General features: G+C 40.7%; 1 protein-coding gene across 1 annotated transcript in view; it reads left to right on the top strand.

Moving 5' to 3' along the window:
• Window positions 1–18,679, top strand: part of LOC128661241 (SCO-spondin-like) — a 624,208-nt gene that overhangs the window by 416,614 nt on the left and 188,915 nt on the right. The window contains exons 96-97 of the mRNA XM_053715520.1: window positions 4,955–5,113; window positions 17,056–17,186. Coding sequence (XP_053571495.1) covers window positions 4,955–5,113; window positions 17,056–17,186 — 290 coding nt within the window. The remainder of the gene's footprint in view (window positions 1–4,954; window positions 5,114–17,055; window positions 17,187–18,679) is intronic.

The raw sequence follows: 18,679 nt of genomic DNA, 5'->3' as shown, positions 1-18,679 counted from the left end.
TTCAGCCATGTTAAGGTATGTTATGTGCAGACAGAGGCATGTTATGTTCAGCCATGTGAAGGTATATTATGTGCAGACAGAGGCATGTTACATACAGCCATTTGAAGGTATGTTATGTGAAGACAAAGGCATGTTATGTGTAACCATGTTAAGTGAAGACAGAGGCATGTACGTTCAGCCATGTTAAGTTATGTTATGTGCAGACAGAGGCATGTTACATGCAGTCATGTGAAAGTATGTTATGTGCAGACAGAGGTATGTTATGTGCAGCCATGTTAAGGTATGTTATGTGCAGACAGAGGCATTTTACGTGCAGCCATGTTAAGGTATGTTATGTGCAGACAGAGGCATTTTACGTGCAGCCATGTTAAGGTATGTTATGTGCAGACAGAGGAATGTTATGTTCAGCCATGTGAAGTTATGTTAAGTGAAGACAGAGGCATGTTATGTGCAACCATGTTAAGGTATATTATGTGCAGACAGAGGCATGCTACATACAGCCATTTGAAGGTATGTTATGTGAAGACAAAGGCATGTTATGTGCAGCCATGTTAAAGTTTGTTATGTGTAGACAGAGGCATGTTATGTGTAACCATGTTAAGGTATCTTATGTGTAGACAGAGGCATGTTATGTGCAGCCTTTTGAAGGTATGTTATGTGCAGACAGAGGCATGTTACGTGCAGCCATGTTAATGTATGTTATGTGCAACCATGAGAAGGCATGTTATGTGTAGACAGAGGCATGTTACGTGCAGCCATGTTAAGGTATGTTATGTGTAGACAGAGGCATGTTACGTGCAGCCTTGTGAAGGTTTGTTATGTGCAGGCAGAGGCATGTTACGTTCAGCCATGTAAAGCTATGTGCAGACAGAGGCATGTTACATGCAGACATGTTAAGGTATGTTATGTGCAGACAGAGGCATGTTACGTGCACCCTCTGAAGGTATGTTATGTGCAAACAGAAGCATGTTGCATGCAGCCATGTGAAGGTATGGTATGTGTAGGCAGAGGCATATTACGTGCAGCCATGTGAAGGTATGTTATTTGCAGACAGAGGTATGTTACGTGCAGACATGTGAAGGTATGTTACGTGCAGCCATGTGAAGGTATGTTATGTGCAAACAGAGGCATGTTACATGCAGCCATGTGAAGGCATGTTACGTGCAGACATGTGAAGGTATGCTATATGCAGACAGACACATGTTACCTGCAGCCATGTGAAGGTATGTTATGTGCAGATAGAGGCATGTTACATGCAGCCATGTGAAGGTATGTTATGTGCAGACAGAAGCATGTTACATGCAGCCATGTGAAGGCATGTTATGTGCATACAGAGTTATGTTACGTGCAGCCATGTTATGGTATGATATGTGCAGACAGAGGCATGTTACGTGCAGCCATGTGAAGGTATGTTATGTGCAGACAGAGGCATGTTACGTGCAGACATATTAAGGTATGTTATGTGTAGAAAGAGGCATGTTACGTCCAGCCATGTGAAGGTATGTTATGTGCAGACAGAGGCATGTTACATGCATACATGTTAAGGTATGCTATGTGCAGACAGAGGCATGTTACGTGCAGTCATGTGAAGGTATGTTATGTGAATACAGAGGCATGTTATGTGCAGCCATGTGAAGGTATGTTATGTGCAGACAGAGGCATGTTATATGCAGCCATGTGAAGGTATGTTACATGCAGACATGTGAATGTATGTTATGTGCAGACAGAGGCATGTTACGTGCAGCCATGTGAAGGTATGTTATGTGCAGACAAAGGAATATTACGTGCAGACATGTTAAGGTATGTTATGTGAATACAGAGGCATGTTACGTGCAGACATGTGAATGTATGTTATGTGCAGCCATGTGAAGGTATGTTATGTGCAGACAGAGGCATGTTACATGCAGTCATGTGAAGGTATGTTATGTGCAGCCATGTGAAGGTATGTTATGTGCAGACAGAGGCATGTTACATGCAGTCATGTGAAAGTATGTTAAGTGCAGACAGAGGCATGTTACGTGCAGCCATGTTAAGGTATGTTATGTGCAGACAGAGGCATTTTACGTGCAGCCATGTTAAGGTATGTTATGTGCAGACAGAGGCATGTTATGTTCAGCCATGTTAAGGTATGTTATGTGCAGACAGAGGCATGTTATGTTCAGCCATGTGAAGGTATATTATGTGCAGACAGAGGCATGTTACATACAGCCATGTGAAGGTATGTTATGTGAAGACAAAGGCATGTTATGTGTAACCATGTTAAGTGAAGACAGAGGCATGTACGTTCAGCCATGTGAAGTTATGTTATGTGCAGACAGAGGCATGTTACATGCAGTCATGTGAAAGTATGTTATGTGCAGACAGAGGTATGTTACGTGCAGCCATGTTAAGGTATGTTATGTGCAGACAGAGGCATGTTACGTGCAGCCATGTTAAGGTATGTTATGTGCAGACAGAGGCATTTTACGTGCAGCCATGTTAAGGTATGTTATGTGCAGACAGCGGCATTTTACGTGCAGCCATGTTAAGGTATGTTATGTGCAGACAGAGGAATGTTATGTTCAGCCATGTGAAGTTATGTTAAGTGAAGACAGAGGCATGTTATGTGCAACCATGTTAAGGTATATTATGTGCAGACAGAGGCATGCTACATACAGCCATTTGAAGGTATGTTATGTGAAGACAAAGGCATGTTACGTGCAGCCATGTTAAAGTTTGTTATGTGTAGACAGAGGCATGTTATGTGTAACCATGTTAAGGTATCTTATGTGTAGACAGAGGCATGTTATGTGCAGCCTTGTGAAGGTATGTTATGTGCAGACAGAGGCATGTTACGTGCAGCCATGTTAATGTATGTTATGTGCAACCATGAGAAGGCATGTTATGTGTAGACAGAGGCATGTTACGTGCAGCCATGTTAAGGTATGTTATGTGTAGACAGAGGCATGTTACGTGCAGCCTTGTGAAGGTTTGTTATGTGCAGGCAGAGGCATGTTACGTTCAGCCATGTAAAGCTATGTGCAGACAGAGGCATGTTACATGCAGACATGTTAAGGTATGTTATGTGCAGACAGAGGCATGTTACGTGCACCCTCTGAAGGTATGTTATGTGCAAACAGAAGCATGTTGCATGCAGCCATGTGAAGGTATGGTATGTGTAGGCAGAGGCATATTACCTGCAGCCATGTGAAGGTATGTTATTTGCAGACAGAGGTATGTTACGTGCAGACATGTGAAGGTATGTTATGTACATAAAGAGGCATGTTACGTGCAGCCATGTAAAGGTATGTTATGTGCAAACAGAGGCATGTTACATGCAGCCATGTGAAGGCATGTTACGTGCAGACATGTGAAGGTATGCTATATGCAGACAGACACATGTTACCTGCAGCCATGTGAAGGTATGTTATGTGCAGATAGAGGCATGTTACATGCAGCCATGTGAAGGTATGTTATGTGCAGACAGAAGCATGTTACATGCAGCCATGTGAAGGCATGTTATGTGCAGACAGAGTTATGTTACGTGCAGCCATGTTATGGTATGATATGTGCAGACAGAGGCATGTTACGTGCAGCCATGTGAAGGTATGTTATGTGCAGACAGAGGCATGTTACGTGCAGACATATTAAGGTATGTTATGTGTAGAAAGAGGCATGTTACGTCCAGCCATGTGAAGGTATGTTATGTGCAGACAGAGGCATGTTACATGCATACATGTTAAGGTATGCTATGTGCAGACAGAGGCATGTTACGTGCAGTCATGTGAAGGTATGTTATGTGAATACAGAGGCATGTTATGTGCAGCCATGTGAAGGTATGTTATGTGCAGACAGAGGCATGTTATATGCAGCCATGTGAAGGTATGTTACATGCAGACATGTGAATGTATGTTATGTGCAGACAGAGGCATGTTACGTGCAGCCATGTGAAGGTATGTTATGTGCAGACAAAGGTATATTACGTGCAGACATGTTAAGGTATGTTATGTGAATACAGAGGCATGTTACGTGCAGACATGTGAATGTATGTTATGTGCAGACAGAGGCATGTTACGTGCAGCCATGTGAAGGTATGTTATGTGAATACAGAGGCATGTTACGTGCAGCCATGTGAAGGTATGTTATGTGCAGACAGAGGCATGTTACGTGCAGCCATGTGAAGGTATGTTATGTGAATACAGAGGCATGTTACGTGCAGCCATGTGAAGGTATGTTATGTGCAGACAGAGGCATGTAACATGCAGCCATGTTAAGGTATGCTATTTGCAGACAGAGGCATGTTACGTTCAGACATGTGAAAGTATGTTATGTGCAGACAGAAGCATGCTGCATGCAGCTTTGTGAAAGTATGTTTTGTGCAGACAGGTATGTTGCGTGCAGAAGGTATGTTATGATAAAATGGATATCTTACTATGGGGCGCTCAAGCTGTATTTGAAAGTAGGTAAATCCAGAGATGTTGTCTAAAATAAGAAATATAACTGAGGGCTAAAACATGCTAATAAACAGATATACAATATAAATGATAAAATGATTATACCATAAACAAATCAACAAACCACGTAATGACGTGATACAATGGTGTGTGAGAAAACCAAATCAGTCTGAATAACAATGGCAGGGATTTATATATTTCTGAGGCAGTTCCACTTATGACCACCGGTGTAGAAGTCAGTCTGTAGATAAGAGAGAGAACAAGTTGTGCCTCATAGAGTAACCATGAAAAAGACAAGAATCAGTGTGAGTAAAGGTATCTCACTCACAGTATAAAGACCCCTAAATAGACAGGTGCTGGCAGATCAGACTGACACTCGCAGCTGTCAGCTGTCTGATGAGGTGACAACACACTACAGTTCCATGTGTAAGAGATTCCCTGTGGTCTGTATGGTCTGGGCTGCATATTTACATACACCTGAAGTCACACTTCTATGGATTCTTTATTTCCTTTGCCTGCAGGGAGCTGTTCCTGGGGCCCGTGGAGTGAATGGACAAACTGCTCATGCCACTCGCTGCTACAGCACCGTTACAGAGATCAACTGGGACCATGGTTTGAAGGCGACGTTTGTGAGGAGACGGCAACTGATGCCCGAGCTTGTAACCTCTCCTTGTGCACAGGTGAGAGAAAAGCAGGGGCGGACTTGGCCAGGGTAGCAGGTGTCCCCTTGGCTGCTCTTGTTGAAGGAATTTGGGCCAGGGCACATCTATCTATCAATCTTTCTTTCTATTTATCTATCATCTATCTAGCTATCCATTTATCAATCTATCTATCTATTTACCTATTAATCATCTATCTATTTGTCTATATATCTTCTATCTATATTTCTTTCTATCTCTCTATCTATTTATATATCTATCTATCTTCTATCTATATTTCTTTCTATCTATCTATATATTTATCTATCTAGCTATCTATCTATCTATCTATCTATCTATCATCTATCTATATTTCTTTATATCTATCATCTATCTATCTATCTATCTATCTATCTATCTATCTATTATCCATTTATCTATATTTCTTTATATCTATCTATCTATCATCTATCTATCATCTATCTATCATTGTGACAACCAAGGTTAACCAACCTTGCGCCAGTCACTTGTTTGGCACAGAAAGGGTTATCAGACCCCTTCTACTGTCACTAATTGGTCACAATCTAGCCACGCCATGCAAGCTTGTGACATAGTTCAGTGGGTGCAAGGGTTAACACTCTCTAGTCTGTACTAGATGTAAAAGAAATGCCCAACACTCCCCTTTAATGCCACCCACCCACACTAAACTAAAACCATATAGCTCCACACAACAGGTAAATCCTATGCATCATGGTTAAAATATGCCCAACTCCAGCACTTGCTGACTTCTTCTATACATAGACAGAATTTAACGCGGCCACTGACTAATTTTGAAACACTATGCGTCAGAGAGACAATAATCCCAAAAACTCTATCCTTAGCTAGCAGGATCTTAAGAGATAACCTTTACCAGGGGGTGCCCACATATGACAGAAGTGGCACTTAGATCTAAAGGAGAATATCCCAGATAATGAATGGAAAATAATTTTTAAACTTTCAAAAAACTTATCAGTTTCACCACAAATATTGGAACTAAATCATAAAATCCTCTATCGATGGTATTTGACACCGACTAGAATAGCCAAAATTTATAGAACAGCATCCAATAGGTGCTGGAGAGGGTTTGGAGCCAAAGGCACGATTTTCCATATGTGGTGGACCTGCCCGATAATAAACCCATTATGGATAGCAGTGGACAGTCACTTCAAAACACTTCTCTCTGAGTCATTTACAGTGACCCCCAGAGTGGCTCTGTTGAATGATATAGCTCTACCACAATGTAAGATAAGGTCAAGGCTTTTACAGATCGGCATTAATAGCGCTAAATCGCTTATTGCGAGAAATTGGATTGCCCACTAAAGAAACATGGTTGAGGAGAACTGATGAGTTACTTACAGTTGTGCTCATCAGTTTACATACCCTGGCAGAATTTATGATTTTTTGGCCATTTTTCAGAGAATATGAATGATAACACAAACACTTTTCTTTCACTCATGGTTAGTGTTTGGCTGAAGCCATTTATTATCAGTCAACTGTGTTTACTTTTTTTTAAATCATAATGACAACAGAAACTACCCAAATGACCCTGATCAAAAGTTTACATACCCTGGTGATTTTGACCTGATAACATACACACAAGTTGACACAAAGGGGTTTGAATGGCTATTAAAGGTAACCATCCTCTCCTGTGATCTGTAATTAGTGTGTGTATAAAAGGTCAATGAGTTTCTGGACTCCTGACAGACCCTTGCATCTTTCATCCAGTTTTGCACTGACGTTTCTGGATTCTAAATCATGGGGAAAGAAAAAGAATTGTCAAAGGATCTGTGGGAAAAAGGTATTTGAACTGTTTAAAACAGGAAAGAGATATAAAAAGGTATCCAAGGAATTGAGAATGCAAATCAGCAGTGTTCAAACTCTAATCGAGAAGTGGAAAATGAGGCGTTCTTTTTGATAACATACTGCATTCATCTTGCCATCAATTTTGACCAAATTTCCTGTGCCTTTGTAGCTCACACATCCCCAAAACATCAGCGATCCACCTCCGTGTTTCACAGTAGGAATAGTGTACCTTTTATCATAGGCCTTGTTGACTCCTCTCCAAATGTAGAATTTATGGTTGTGGCCAAAAAGCTCAATTTTGGTCTCGTCACTCCAAATGACTTTGTGCCAGAAGGTTTGAGGCTTGTTTCTGTGCTGTTTGGCGTATTGTAAGTGGGATACTTTGTAGCATTTGCATAGTAATGGCTTTCTTGCATCCCGAACAATTTTCCTGGCAGTTGTGGCTGAAATTTTAGTTGGTCTACCTGACTGTGGTTTGGTTTCAACAGAACCCCTCATTTTCCACTTCTTTATTAGAGTTTGAACACTGCTGATTTGCATTCTCAATTCCTTGGATATCTTTTTATATCCCTTTCCCGTTTTATACAGTTCAACTACCTTTTCCCGCAGATCCTTTGAAAATTCGTTTGCTTTACCCATGACTCAGAATCCAGAAACGTCAGTGCAGCACTGGATGAAAGATGCAAGGGGTCTGTCAGGAGTCTTGAAACTCAATGACCTTTTATACACACACACTAATTACAAGCAAACAGATCACAGGTGAGGATGGTTAACTTTAATAGCCATTCAAACCCCTTTGTGTTAACTTGTGTGCATGTTATCAGGTCAAAATCACCAGGGTATGTAAACTTTTGATCAGGATCATTTGGGTAGTTTCTGTTGTCATTGTGATTTAAAAATAGTAAACACAGTTGATTGATAATAAATGGCTTCATCCAAACACTAACCACGAGTGAAAGAAAAGTTTTTGTGTTATCATTCATATTCTCTGAAAAATGGCGAAGAAATCATAAATCCTGCCAGGGTATGTAAACTTATGATCACAACTGTATGCTAGAGGAATATGGATATAAAAGGCGTAATCAGATGGACTTTTTTCTAAATGTTAGGCTATATTTGGAACAGGGACAGTTGGACAAAACACCCCCCCTTCCCTCTAATACCTAATATCTATTAGTCACGGTAATAGTCACGGTAGTTATTATTGTTAATGGGTTTTTTTTGTTATTAAGTTATGTTATTGAAGTATATAGTTGGAACCATTTGTAATGGATAATATTGTAACAAGCAAGAATTTGTTGAGGAATGTACTCACCTTATGAGAACATTCTGTGATGGGAAAATTCTATAACGTGTATGATTATTTAAGGTGGTTCATATGTATTTAATACTGTCACATTTGTTTACTTCAATAAAGCTTCTATAACAGAAAAGACAGAGGGCGCCACATAGTGCAGATCAATGAGTAAAAAGTACAAGCAGGCCGAGTCTAAAGAGTCGCTCGGCAGACTCACCAGGCACCTGGAACAGATGGTCTTTGTTGTCCCAGGAGCGGTGCAGTTTCCAAAGGACTTCTTTGCTGCTACACAACTGTTGTTAGGTGGATAGCAGTCTCTGCTAGTTTGGCAGCAGCAGCACTTAGGTAATAAGTGCAAATGGACATCAAACACAGTGCAACAAATGCTTCAGAAATGATCAGGAGTACAGCAGCAATGAAACAGATTCAAAAGGGTTTAATACAGCATAAAAGCATATAAAACAAGCAACGCATTTCTCCGTGTCCCAGCACGGTTTCATCAGGCAGGATAGAATCCTTGGCGCCTCTTTCAGGTTATCTGTCTGCACCTCTGCTGCAGATAGTATATCCGTTTAATTGTGAATTCAATAAAGCTTGCTTGAAAACAAAAAACAAACAAACATATAGCTCCAAGCTGTCACCACTTATGATTTATTAAAGGGAAAATCCTAAGGAAAAGCCCAGACAGCAAATAACATAAAATCACAGTATTACTACTACTAGTCTTAATACTACCAGTTTCTTTCAGTAACGTGGTTCAAATATTAAATAAAGGCCAAAGCTTAATAAATGAATTATTTATTATGCAAAAACTATTATGCACAATGCATTATTAATAAAAGTTGTTACAAGTAAAATTACACACAATCAAACAGTTTTAAAATAAAAAGAAGAAAATAGCAGAACCTTATACTGTACTAGTCTTGGTATCTGTGCTAGGGAGTTGGCATGAAGCAATATGTCCTTACTCCGTTAGTAACAGCTTCCCTTGTAAGAAGGACAATTCAGTGTTAAAACACAAGACCCTTATACATATTTTTCAATAGATCAGGTTGCCTGACCTCACCCCCTTTGCAGGGGCTGGCTGGGAAACCCCCTATCTTTTACAGCAGTCCATAAACTTTAAGTACCTTTGGCTGAAATCAGAGAACACATTATAATTTCTGCTAGATACATATTTTTTCATATAGACAGAAAGGCAATCTCTTATTTACGTTGTGAGAATCAGTTTGATACCAAATTTGACATGGTTGCCATATTTCCCTTCATCTAATGTCATAACAGGTTTTAAACACATATCTTATATGCAAATAGTGAAAGACAGCACCTCTCTTTTCCTTTCTGGGGCACAGGAAAGGGTTAGCCAAACCCCAATAAAAACTTCAAAATAAGTAGTTTTCCAGCCTCCAGTTAAATTTAAAAGACCTTTATCAGTTTCTTACAGGGTCCATCATATCAACCAACAACGTTTCAAACCTATTCCAGGTTCTTAATCATGTCTATTGAGTAGTGTACAGGTGTGTCTTTTATACCTGTTCAATCTTCTATCAGTTTGCACCATAGTGCCATCTTGTGGTTAAAATTTAAAATTACATGTGATAAATAAGTTTGTAGATTTATTAGTTTTAATTCTTTTCCTTGTGGTTAGAGTATAATGTTTTAAGTTGTTATATTTATCACATGAAATATTAAAACCATATTACAATATATACAATTAAAACCTATACACATAAAAATATCAGAATCAATATGCTACTACAGATATGTGCTACAGTTATTAGAAAAATAATGACCATTCAAAATCTTTGTTCAGACCTTCAGGAATCATTGTATTTAATTTGTTTATCCAATACATCTCCCTTCTTTTAAGCATTTGGTCCCTGTCACCTCCCCTCCTGGGTCTGTCAACTTGTTCAATGACTTGAAATCTCAGTTGACTGATGTTATGACCCATGGAGAGGAAGTGACAGGAAACAGGAGCTTCCAAATTTTTATTTCTAATATTGGATTTGTGTTCAGTTATTCTGGTTCTTACTTCCCTACTTGTCTCTCCTATATAGATTCTGGCACACGGACATTTGATAAGATATATAGCGTATGTGCTTCTGCATGTCAAATATTTCTTTATTGGATATTTAGTTCCCTTAATGGGATGAAAAAAATCCTTCCCTTTTATTACTGAACTGCAGTGACTACAATGTAAGCAAGGGTAACAACCTCTATTGTCTGATCCTATTGTTGTTTGTGAATTCTTCTTATTGCTACCTATATCTGACCTTACCAGTAAGTCTCTCAAGTTTTTCGTTTTTTTGTAAGCTACCATAGGTATGTCTTTAAATTCTTCAACATGGGGATTGCAGTTTTTCAATATGTGCCAGTGTTTATTTATAATGTGTGATATCTTTGTTCCTAAAGAATTGTATTGAGTAACAAATATCATTCTGTTTTCTTGTGTCTTCTTTTTTATATTATCTTTTTGATTTTTGCAGTATTCTAATTGTTTAGTGACTAATTCTTCTGGATACCCTCTTCTTTTGAATTTTTCTGCCATTTCTGTTAGTCTGATGTTACATTTCTTTTCGTCAGTTACTATTCTTTTTACTCTTTTAAATTGGCCTTGGGGTATTGCTTCTATTGTCTTTTTTGAATGAAAACTGTCATATTGTAACACTTTATTTTTGTCTGTTGGTTTTACATATAGATCGGTTTTCAAAAAACCTTGTTCTCTATACACAAAAGTGTCTAAAAAGGCTACTCCTGTTTGCTCCATGTTGAGTGTGAATTTGAGACCAGCAACAGATGTGTTGAGATGTTGTATAAATTGCAATAGGCTTCCAGTGTCACCCCACCATATGCCAAATATGTCATCCACAAATCTCCACCATGCTGCACCATTTTGTAGAAATAATGGGTGTGAATATACAAACTTCTCTTCTATGTGGGACATAAAAATATTGGCATATGTTGGGGCAACACTGGAGCCCATTGCAGTACCTTGCTTCTGCAGATAGAAGGTGTCTTGAAATAAAAAGTAATTTTGATATAATATGATGGATAACAGGTCTGTTAGAAATTGTATTTCTTGCTCATTATATTTGTTATTAGTTTTCAATGTATTAGTTACTGCCTCGATTCCGCTTGTATGCTTGATTGATGTTGTTACGGTACCAACAGGATACCAAGGGTTAACACCAGATGAACAATGTCCTGCATAGGGAATCAGCAACTCACAACCCAGCCAGTTTTTCCCCTCAAACATGAGACCAGGCTTCACATCAGGTTTAAAACAGAATGATATTTATTAAAGGCTAGATGCCTAGTATTTATACAGGTTTGTCCCCAAATGGGGGGGTTGAAAGACAGTTGTACATTACATGGAGGGAACACGCCCTTTTACATGATACAATAGAATACATTACTTTACTTAGGCAGATATCAAGTTAAACATAAGACACAATGGAGTCCTTATCACCAACAGTCTGACTCTGGAGGTGATTAAACAATGGAATTCTTATCACTAACTAAATTATGGCTGGAGCCAGCAACTTGTATTTAGAAAATAAAGTTAACGCTTTCAGTCCTGACCGAAGGGTCCGTCACATAGCTCCCCCCTTGTGGAACACTCCGGCAGACCCGGCTTGACCCTTTGGCGGGTCAACCTGGGGATGACCGGACTAGGAGGTGGTAGGCATGTCAGTTTGCCAGGACAATTCATCTGTATTCCCGTTATGAGAGAGAATTCCTGTCCATACAAACAAGGGTTCAACTTCCTCAGTGCCCAGACTAGGGCTAAACAGTCCTTCAAAATCCCATCAGCTTCTTTACGAGTTTTCTGTACCTGCTCTTTATAGGTATCCACAATCCCTTCATACTGACATAGGGTGCCCTTGAGTTGCTGCACCTCACTATGAGCCAGCGTCAGCTTCTCCTCAAGTGTCACTAAGTTTGTCTTTAAGGTTTCATGTTCCACTCTCAAGCTGGTGTTTTCTGCAGTCTGTCGGTGCAGCTTGTCTAGCAGAGATTCCTGTTCTAAACGTGCTTTTTCCTCTGCACTCCTCTTCTCTCCCGCTAGCACTGTTACATGATTATTTAACGTGACCATTTCATCCTCTACGTGACTCTTCTCCTTCATCAGCGCATTGTAACGGGACTTCCACGTATCAATAGCGGATAGAGATTTACTGAGCTCAGCGTTCTGGGGCTTAGCAGCAGGGGGGTCAGTCTCTGCTGCACGGATCTGAGCACGGGTAGTCACAGGGTTAACATCAGCGGGACCCATGGGAGCATAGGCAGAAACAAGGGGGGCCAAGTCATTTCCAAGAAGAACATCAGCAGGTAAGTCCTTCTTGACCCCCACATTCACAGGTCTAGCGCCCACTCCCCAATCCAAATGTACCCTGGCAACAGGTAGGCGGAACACACCGCCCCCTGCTACCCTCACAGTCACAGTGTCTCCAGTGTGCTGTTTCTCAGACACCAAGTTCTTTTGAAGCAAGGTCATGGTAGCACCAGTATCCCGTAGACCACTGACCTCCTTCCCATTCACTTTAACCAGTCGCCGGTTATTCCGGTGGGCAGCTTGCACAAGGTCTGCCTCATGTAGGATGCCCCAGCATTCTTGCGCCTCTACGTAGCGGGCCGCAGGCTGAGGGTTACGTGTGATTCCGCCGGCAGGTCTTCTCCAGGACTGTGCTTGGTTCGCTGCATTTAGGGGACACTCTGGTCTTTTGTGCCCTAGTTGCTTACATCCAAAGCACCAAATCAGTTGTGAGTAGCCCCACGAATTGAACCGGGTTCTCTGAGGGTAGTTCATGGCCGGAGGCCGTGTGGTATAGCAGTGCGCCGGGGTTTGGTAACTGGCAGCTGCTGGGGTGACTGGGGGTCTGTACTCTACTCTAGCAGGGGGCTTAGTGGTAGCAGTGTCCAGTTTGCGGGCATCCGTATACTCATCTGCCAAGCGAGCCGCTTCATGCAGGGTGGAGGGTTTACGGTCCCGAACCCACTCTCGAACTCCTGCGGGTAACTTGTCGAAGCAATGTTCCAACAGGAATAGCTGCAGCACCTCTTCCCCAGATACGGCTTGGCACCCCGCTATCCAGTGAGCTGCTGTGCGGTGCACCTTACATGCCCACTCAAGGTAGGAATCTCCAGCTACTTTAACAGTGTCTCTGAACCGCCTCCGGTATGCCTCCGGTGTAACCGCATACCTGGAGAGCAGAGCCTCTTTTACAGTATTATAATCCCTGACTTCCTCATCTGGAATGGCCCGAAAAGCCTCACTGGCCCGGCCGGATAATTTTCCAGATAATATCGTGACCCAGTCCTCTGCGGGTACCTTGTGTAGTGCACATTGCCTCTCAAAATCCGCAAGGTACCCATCAATCTCTCCTTCTGTTTCCAGGAAGTTTTTAAAAGCTGCAAAATGTACTTTTCTCTTTTCCACTGGGTTTGCTGCAGCGCCGCTTTGGCGAAATAGGTTGGGGCCATAATATGCCAGTCTTATTTTACCCGCCCGATCAAAGCTTGCTTCTTCAGGGGTTCTGTCTGATATGCTGGGCCCATTGGTTCCTTCTGTCCCTGGTACTCTTTCCATCTTAGTCAGTATTGTAATAATCCCCCTCTTCCTGAGGTTACTGGCTTGTGTAGTTGCTCTTCTGGGCGATAAGGTTCATTCCGTCGCTTGCCACCAATTGTTACGGTACCAACAGGATACCAAGGGTTAACACCAGATGAACAATGTCCTGCATAGGGAATCAGCAACTCACAACCCAGCCAGTTTTTCCCCTCAAACATGAGACCAGGCTTCACATCAGGTTTAAAACAGAATGATATTTATTAAAGGCTAGATGCCTAGTATTTATACAGGTTTGTCCCCAAATGGGGGGGTTGAAAGACTGTTGTACATTACATGGAGGGAACACGCCCTTTTACATGATACAATAGAATACATTACTTTACTTAGGCAGATATCAAGTTAAACATAAGACACAATGGAGTCCTTATCACCAACAGTCTGACTCTGGAGGTGATTAAACAATGGAATTCTTATCACTAACTAAATTATGGCTGGAGCCAGCAACTTGTATTTAGAAAATAAAGTTAACGCTTTCAGTCCTGACCGAAGGGTCCGTCACAGATGTATATAAGCTAGTAACATCTAATGAGTATAGAATACATTTGTCTCCAATCTGTCCAATATCTTTTAATTTAGCAAGAAAATCATTAGTGTCTTTTAGATATGATGATGTATCTAATAAGTAGGGTTGTAATACTTTATCTAAAAAAACTGCAATTTTTGAAAAGATAGAATTCACCCCTGCCACTATTGGGCATCCTGGTGGTTGGAATTTATTTTTATGTATTTTAGGTGAGATGTATATTACAGGTCTTACTGGGTTTTTTTCAATTAAGCATTCTTTGAATTCATTTGTGATGATACTATTCTTAACCGCTATGTTTGTGATGTGTTCTATTTCTTTCCCAATTTGGATTGTAGGATCTCTGGTCAAGGCTTCATATACTGTGGTGTCATTTAGTTGTCTTTGTATCTCTTTCACATAATCAATTTTATTTAGTAAAACAACTGCTCCGCCCTTATCTGCTTCCTTTATTGTGATTTCCTTATTATTTTTTAACGTGTTAATGGCTTCTTGTTGTTTCCTATCTATTTGTACTAGTCCTCTCTTTTTGTTCCTTTTGAATAAATTCTTTACTTCTTTTTGAACTAATTTTGCAAATGTAGCTACACTGTGTTGTGAGGGTGGATTAAATTTGCTCTTTCCTTTAATACCAAATGTTTTAGGATCATTGAATTTTATATCCTTTTTTTTGTCATCAATCTTAATTGTTATAGGTGTTTCTATCATATTTTTAAGTGTAGAAAAATGTACTTTAAGTTTCAATTTCCTGAAGAACCTCTCTAAATCTAGTTCTATGATAAATTCATCATGTATGTTTGGTAAACAGTATGATAAACCTTTATTTAAGATTGCATATTCTATTTCTGACAAGGTATAATTTGAGATGTTGTGAACTAAATCATCCTCTGTATTTTCTACATTGCAGTGCAACTCAGTATTGATATAAACTGTAGTGTTAGCTTCAGTATTGGTTTGTATTTCATTCAATTTGAAAGTATTGTGGTTGTGAATGGTATTATCCCTTATTGAGTTCACATTAATAGTGTTTTTTGTCAGTCCACTATTAAAAATGTTATAAATGTTATATATAAGTTGATTTAATTGTCTTTTGTCAGTCCACTATTAAAAATGTTATAAAACCGTGATTTTTAAGCTTCATTCCCACCCAGCAGCCGGATAAATGTCTTTCGGAATATTGTCCGTCGGACAAATGTCCGTCGGACAAGCGTCAGTCGGATAACAGTCCGGCCACGTAAAAGACACACCTGTACACTACTCAATAGACATGATTAAGAACCTGGAATAGGTTTGAAACGTTGTTGGTTGATATGATGGACCCTGTAAGAAACTAATAAAGGTCTTTTATATTTAACTGGAGGCTGGAAAACTACTTATTTTTAAACACATATCTACATTGTACCCATGTCCCTTTATTGACCTTATTTGCTCTGCGGAGAGGCACTGCTTTGTCTCTCTTGAGCTGACAAGTTTGCTGGCTTTATGGCTCAATGCATACACAATAACATTTGGTGAAATGGGCTTTAGAAACTATTTATGAGGGTCCTGGCACATCACAGAACCTCAAATATAAACACAGGACACATTTCTTCTTGAAAACCAAATGTTTTTAGCACAAAACTTCAGAAAATTAACCCCTTAGCATCTCAATCATGGGGTATTCGTGACAATCATCTATCTATATTTCTTTCTATCATCAATCTATTAGTATCTATCTATCTATCTATCTATCATCTATCTATCTATATATCTATCATCTATCATCAATTTATATTTCTTTATATATATCTATCATATATCTATTATCTATCTATCTATCTATCTATCTATCTATCTATCTTTCTATCTATCTATCATCTATCTATATTTATTTATATCTACAGTATCTATCATCTATCTATCTATCTATCTATCTATCTATCTATCTATCTATCTAACTATGATCTATCTATGTACCCTCATAAGCCCTGGTTACTGTAGCTATAGGCTGCCCTGCCTGAGTGCCGTAGAAGGGGCCACAGCCCCATGTAACAAAGTATCCACTTTTATTTTTTAATATCAAATGTAACATTTTAAAAGGGGTGAGTTGATCTAGTCGGGTCACTGGGTGGTACTTGTCCCCTGGGCGAGGAGTTGCCGGTCCTGCTGTTATTTATTTAAATAGATATAATATCCTACAGACTTCTCAGGATACAGTTAGAGAGTAGTACATGCGTATGCGCATCCTTATATTTAAGGGTCAGTTTATGGGTCAGACACAGTCAGATGGCATTGAAACTTGAGGCCCCTGTAAAGCCGATAAATTCCCCATCATTATTGCGATAAACAAAGCGGCAGATCCCATTGGTTTGTTTGGCTCCGTGTGGTTGGGCTTGTGTAGATGTCACATGAAGATTCTTTCCCACCTTAGGCTCAGAATGTGTCAGCCCTGTAAGTTTAACTTTTCTGAGAAAGGTTACCCTTAGTTTATCAATGTCAAACTCTCACTGGAAGCTAGAATACTCCTTTGTCAAAATAAATCTTTGTATTTCATATATTTCCCTATTAAGCAAATTCACCAGAGCAAGCAATACTCACTGAAGAATGCTTTAATCTCATGGTTAAGGACCATCTTTTGTACACGTTATTCAGGGATTTTCCCTACAGTAAAATCTAAATCCCCATCTAAATGTCTCTTTTCTTTCTAGAGTCAAACTGTCAACCCCCGTTTGAATTCAGACCATGTGGCTCTGCATGTGACAGCCTCTGCTCTACCACACAAGATCCCAGCATCTGCAAAGACGTTCCCGAGTGCCAACCTGGCTGCTACTGCCCACAGGTCAGTCACATGGTATTTATGTACAATCAGAGGGGCAGTCTGGCTGCTACTGCATTTAGGTCAGTCACATGGTATTTACGTACTATCACAGGGGCAGTCTGGCTGCTACTGCATTTAGGTCAGTCACATGGTATTTATGTACAATCAGAGGGGCAGTCTGGCTGCTACTGCACTCAGGTCAGTCACATGGTATTTATGTACAATCAGAGGGGCAGTCTGGCTGCTACTGCACTCAGGTCAGTCACATGGTATTTATGTACAATCAGAGGGGCAGTCTGGCTGCTACTGCACACAGGTCAGTCACATGGTATTTACTTACAATCAGAGGGTCAGTCTGGCTGCTACTGCACACAGGTCAGTCACATGGTATTTACGTACAATCAGAGGGGCAGTCTGGCTGCTACTGCACACAGGTCAGTCACATGGTATTTATGTACAATCAGAGGGGCAGTCTGGCTGCTACTGCACTCAGGTCAGTCACATGGTATTTACTTACAATCAGAGGGGCAGTCTGGCTGCTACTGCACTCAGGTCAGTCACATGGTATTTATGTACAATCAGAGGGGCAGTCTGGCTGCTACTGCACACAGCTCAGTCACATGGTATTTATGTATAATCAGAGGGGCAGTCTGGCTGCTACTGCACACAGGTCACTCACATGGTATTTATGTACAATCAGAGGGGCAGTCTGGCTGCTACTGCACACAGGTCAGTCACATGGTATTTATGTACAATCAGAGGGGCAGCCTGGCTGCTACTGCATTTAGGTCAGTCACATGGTATTTACTTACAATTTGAGGGGCAGTCTGGCTGCTACTGCACACAGGTCAGTCACATGGTATTTACATACAATCAGAGGGGCAGCCTGGCTGCTACTGCACACAGGTCAGTCACATGGTATTTACTTACAATCAGAGGGTCAGTCTGGCTGCTACTGCACACAGGTCAGTCACATGGTATTTACGTACAATCAGAGGGGCAGTCTGGCTGCTACTGCACACAGGTCAGTCACATGGTATTTATGTACAATCAGAGGGGCAGTCTGGCTGCTACTGCACTCAGGTCAGTCACATGGTATTTACTTACAATCAGAGGGGCAGTCTGGCTGCTACTGCACTCAGGTCAGTCACATGGTATTTATGTACAATCAGAGGGGCAGTCTGGCTGCTACTGCACACAGCTCAGTCACATGGTATTTATGTATAATCAGAGGGGCAGTCTGGCTGCTACTGCACACAGGTCACTCACATGGTATTTATGTACAATCAGAGGGGCAGTCTGGCTGCTACTGCACACAGGTCAGTCACATGGTATTTATGTACAATCAGAGGGGCAGCCTGGCTGCTACTGCATTTAGGTCAGTCACATGGTATTTACTTACAATTTGAGGGGCAGTCTGGCTGCTACTGCACACAGGTCAGTCACATGGTATTTACATACAATCAGAGGGGCAGCCTGGCTGCTACTGCACACAGGTCAGTCACATGGTATTT

The sequence above is a fragment of the Bombina bombina genome, chromosome 5 (genome assembly GCF_027579735.1).
Source record: "Bombina bombina isolate aBomBom1 chromosome 5, aBomBom1.pri, whole genome shotgun sequence".
NCBI lineage: Eukaryota > Metazoa > Chordata > Amphibia > Anura > Bombinatoridae > Bombina > Bombina bombina.
This window is presented reverse-complemented; position numbering and strand designations above follow the sequence as displayed.